The sequence below is a fragment of the Myotis brandtii genome, unplaced genomic scaffold (genome assembly GCF_000412655.1).
Source record: "Myotis brandtii unplaced genomic scaffold, ASM41265v1 scaffold797, whole genome shotgun sequence".
Classification (NCBI taxonomy): Eukaryota; Metazoa; Chordata; class Mammalia; order Chiroptera; family Vespertilionidae; genus Myotis; species Myotis brandtii.
This window is the reverse complement of record NW_005371210.1, coordinates 450230-453188: the sequence shown is the minus strand read 5'-3', so window position 1 is coordinate 453188 and position 2959 is coordinate 450230. Positions and strand designations below refer to the sequence as shown.

The window sequence follows — 2959 nt, the reverse complement described above, 5'->3', positions numbered from 1 at the left end:
AAGGCCGCCCACCAGCATGACCGGCCGGCAGCCGAAGCGATTCACGCACACGCTGCAGAGCGGGCCTGGGGGGGACAGCGTGAGTGGCAGCCCACCCTCCCCACGCCTGGCCCAGCTCCCCGCCCAGCCTGAGAGACCACAGTTCACATCCAGGGCTTCCCCGGTGAGTGTCTCCTGCTGGTGGTCCCCAGGCACTGAGAACCCACCGTCTGTGAAGAGGGGCCCGACCTTGTGCGCTGGGTCCACACAGCCCGGCAGGTGAGGCTGGGCCAGCGGCTCCCAGACAAACAGGCTAGCCCATCCGGGCCAGATGGGCTCCTCACCTACCCCGGCCTCTCACCTATCCCAGGCCCTCACCTGTCCCAGCCCCTCACCTATCCCAGGACCTCACCTGTCCCAGCCCCTCACCTACTCCTGGCCTCTCACCTGTCCCAGCCCCTCACCTGCCCCAGCCCTCACCTATCCCAGGCCCTCACCTGCCCTGGCCCTCACCTGCCCCTGACCCTCACCTGCCCTGGCCCCTCACCTGCCCTGGCTGCTCACCTGTCCCAGGCCTCACCTGTCCCAGGCCCTCACCTGCCCCTGCTCCTCACCTGCCCCTGACCCTCACCTGCCCCTGACCCTCACCTGCCCCTGACCCTCACCTGCCCCTGACCCTCACCTGCCCCTGACCCTCACCTGCCCCTGACCCTCACCTGCCCCTGACCCTCACCTGCCCCTGACCCTCACCTGCCCCTGACCCTCACCTGCCCCTGACCCTCACCTGTCCTAGGCCCTCACCTGTGCCAGGCCCTCACCTGCCCCTGATCCTCACCTGCCCCTGACCCTCACCTGTCCCAGGCCTCACCTATCCCAGGCCCTCACCTGTCCCAGGCCTCACCTGTCCCAGCCCCTCACCTATCCCAGCCCTTCACCTGTCCCAGGCCTCACCTGTCCCAGCCCCTCACCTATCCCAGGCCTCACCTGCCCTGGCCCCTCACCTGCCCTGGCTGCTCACCTGTCCCAGGCCTCACCTGTCCCAGCCCCTCACCTATCCTAGGCCCTCACCTTGTCCCAGGCCTCACCTGCCCCTGACCCTCACCTGTGCCATACAGCATGGCCAGCAGGATGGAGGAGATCCAGGCTGTGTCACTGTAGCCGATACCAAACTCAAGCATGAGCTCCTTGAAGAAGACGCTGACCGCCTTGGGGAAGGCGTAGGAGAAGCCTGTGATGACGAAGCAGCCCAGGAGGACGGCCCAGCCCCAGCCCCCATCAGGGGCCTTGACACCTGTGGGGCCCTCGTCCACCACGGCCCCTCCCATGGCCAGGAGGGCGGGTTCCGCGTCCCTGAGAAAGAGAAAGCCAGGCTGTCAGGTGGCCACCCAGCCACCACCCAGTAGTGAGGACGGGCACAGGACACACTGAGGGCTACACCAGGCCGTGCCCCTCCTCAGCTCAGCCCAGCCCCCAGCCGGAGCCCAGCTCTGGCCACTCCGATAGCCCCACCTGTGCCCCCCCTGGTGCTGGGCCCACCCTCCACCAGCGGCTCCCACTCTGCTGGTTCCAAGGGCTGTGGCTTTTCTGGGCTCAGCCAGGGCTCAGGTTCCCTCCTGGAAGCAGCCAGCACCCCTGCCCCCCACCCCTGAGGCTGAGGCTGAGGCAGCCAGCACTGCCCACACTCGGGCGATGAAGGGACCTGGGGCCCAATCTGGGGATGGTGTCCATTGGGGCCTAAACTAGAGCAGGCCAGCCTTTCTCCCCACTGCCAGGGAGATGGGCTGCCCCATGCTGTGCACTGACCAAGGGAGAGCAGGTGGGGTGAAGATGGGGGGCAGGTTCACCCAGGGCGGGACAGGCTGCTGCCCTCTGTCCGCACGGAGGACCCCACCTCGTCGCCCTGCCCACCCCACTCCTCCACCCGTTAGGAGGCACAGGCCACAGCCCCAGGGGAGAGGCTGAGGCCTCGGGACATTCAAGGAAGAGCTGGGGAGGGCAGCAGGGGCCAAGCTCAGTTGCCCTCGGAGGCTGGAGTTTAACCCCTCGCGCGAGGGCGGGGTGGGCAGGGCGTCCAATCAGCCTCTGGAGAAAACCACGCTGGCCCAGGCTGCCCAGCCAGGAGGGAGCCTGCTGCACCCATCGCCCCACAAACCCCGCAGCAACCCAGAGGTGATCCCCCCTTTAAATCCCCAGGAATTCGGCTTGAGGCCCTGGAACCTGGGGCCCGACTTCCAGCTGGAGATCCCCCCCACTCCCCCCACCCCGTGCCCCTCCAGCCGATCCTGGCACCAAAGGTCTAATCCCAGATCAGCCTGGCGGCCCCGTCCGCCCACCTCACTGGACAGAAGCTGTTCCGGGGGGAGCCGCCTCCTGGTGCGGGTGTGGGGAAGGAGGCCCGTCACGAGGCCGGCCGTTCAGCACCGCCCGCCTGCTGCCACTGCGTCTGTCCGTCTGCCCGTGCCCGCCGTGTGCTGTGGGGAGACGTGATGTGTAGCACTTGCAGATCCTGTGGTATAAACACTCCACCTGCTCTGAGGCCAGCCACTTCCTGATGTCCCCTTCCCATCAGCCCGCCTGCCTGCCCCTGGGCTTGCGTCTGTCCTGGCCCTTTCCCTCAGACCCCCCTGACCTGGCACCTCCCCGGGTGGCCCACTATGCATCAGGGACCAGAGGGACCCTGGGACAGGACTCCAGAGAGGACGAGGGCCTCTGCCCTGGACAGCTGAGCTCAGGTTCAGGGTGGAGGGCAAGGAATGTGGAGATAGGACAACTCCCCACCCAGCACCCAGCACCCTCCCACGGTGCTGTGCCCTCGGGGGCCCTGACTGACAGGTCTGGGGGTCTGACTTGGGGGATGTTTTCCAAGGGCTTCCTGTGTCAGTCCACGCAGTGGCTGCTGCCCACGAACACCACTGTTCGGTGACCGGACCCCGAGGGGCCAGCCAGCGGTCAGGGTGAGGACGAGACAGACACAGCCCGC

The 2959-nt window shown here is 67.4% G+C and overlaps 1 protein-coding gene across 1 annotated transcript in view; it reads right to left on the bottom strand.

Annotated features, from left to right (window-relative positions):
• SLC16A3 (solute carrier family 16 (monocarboxylate transporter), member 3) overlaps window positions 1-2959 on the bottom strand; it is a 22897-nt gene that overhangs the window by 11519 nt on the left and 8419 nt on the right. The window contains exons 2-4 of the mRNA XM_014531244.1: window positions 2313-2450; window positions 1082-1329; window positions 6-65 (exon numbers count right to left, since the gene is read on the bottom strand). Of these exons, the coding sequence (XP_014386730.1) occupies window positions 6-65; window positions 1082-1304 (283 nt within the window). The 5' untranslated portion in view covers window positions 1305-1329; window positions 2313-2450. The remainder of the gene's footprint in view (window positions 1-5; window positions 66-1081; window positions 1330-2312; window positions 2451-2959) is intronic.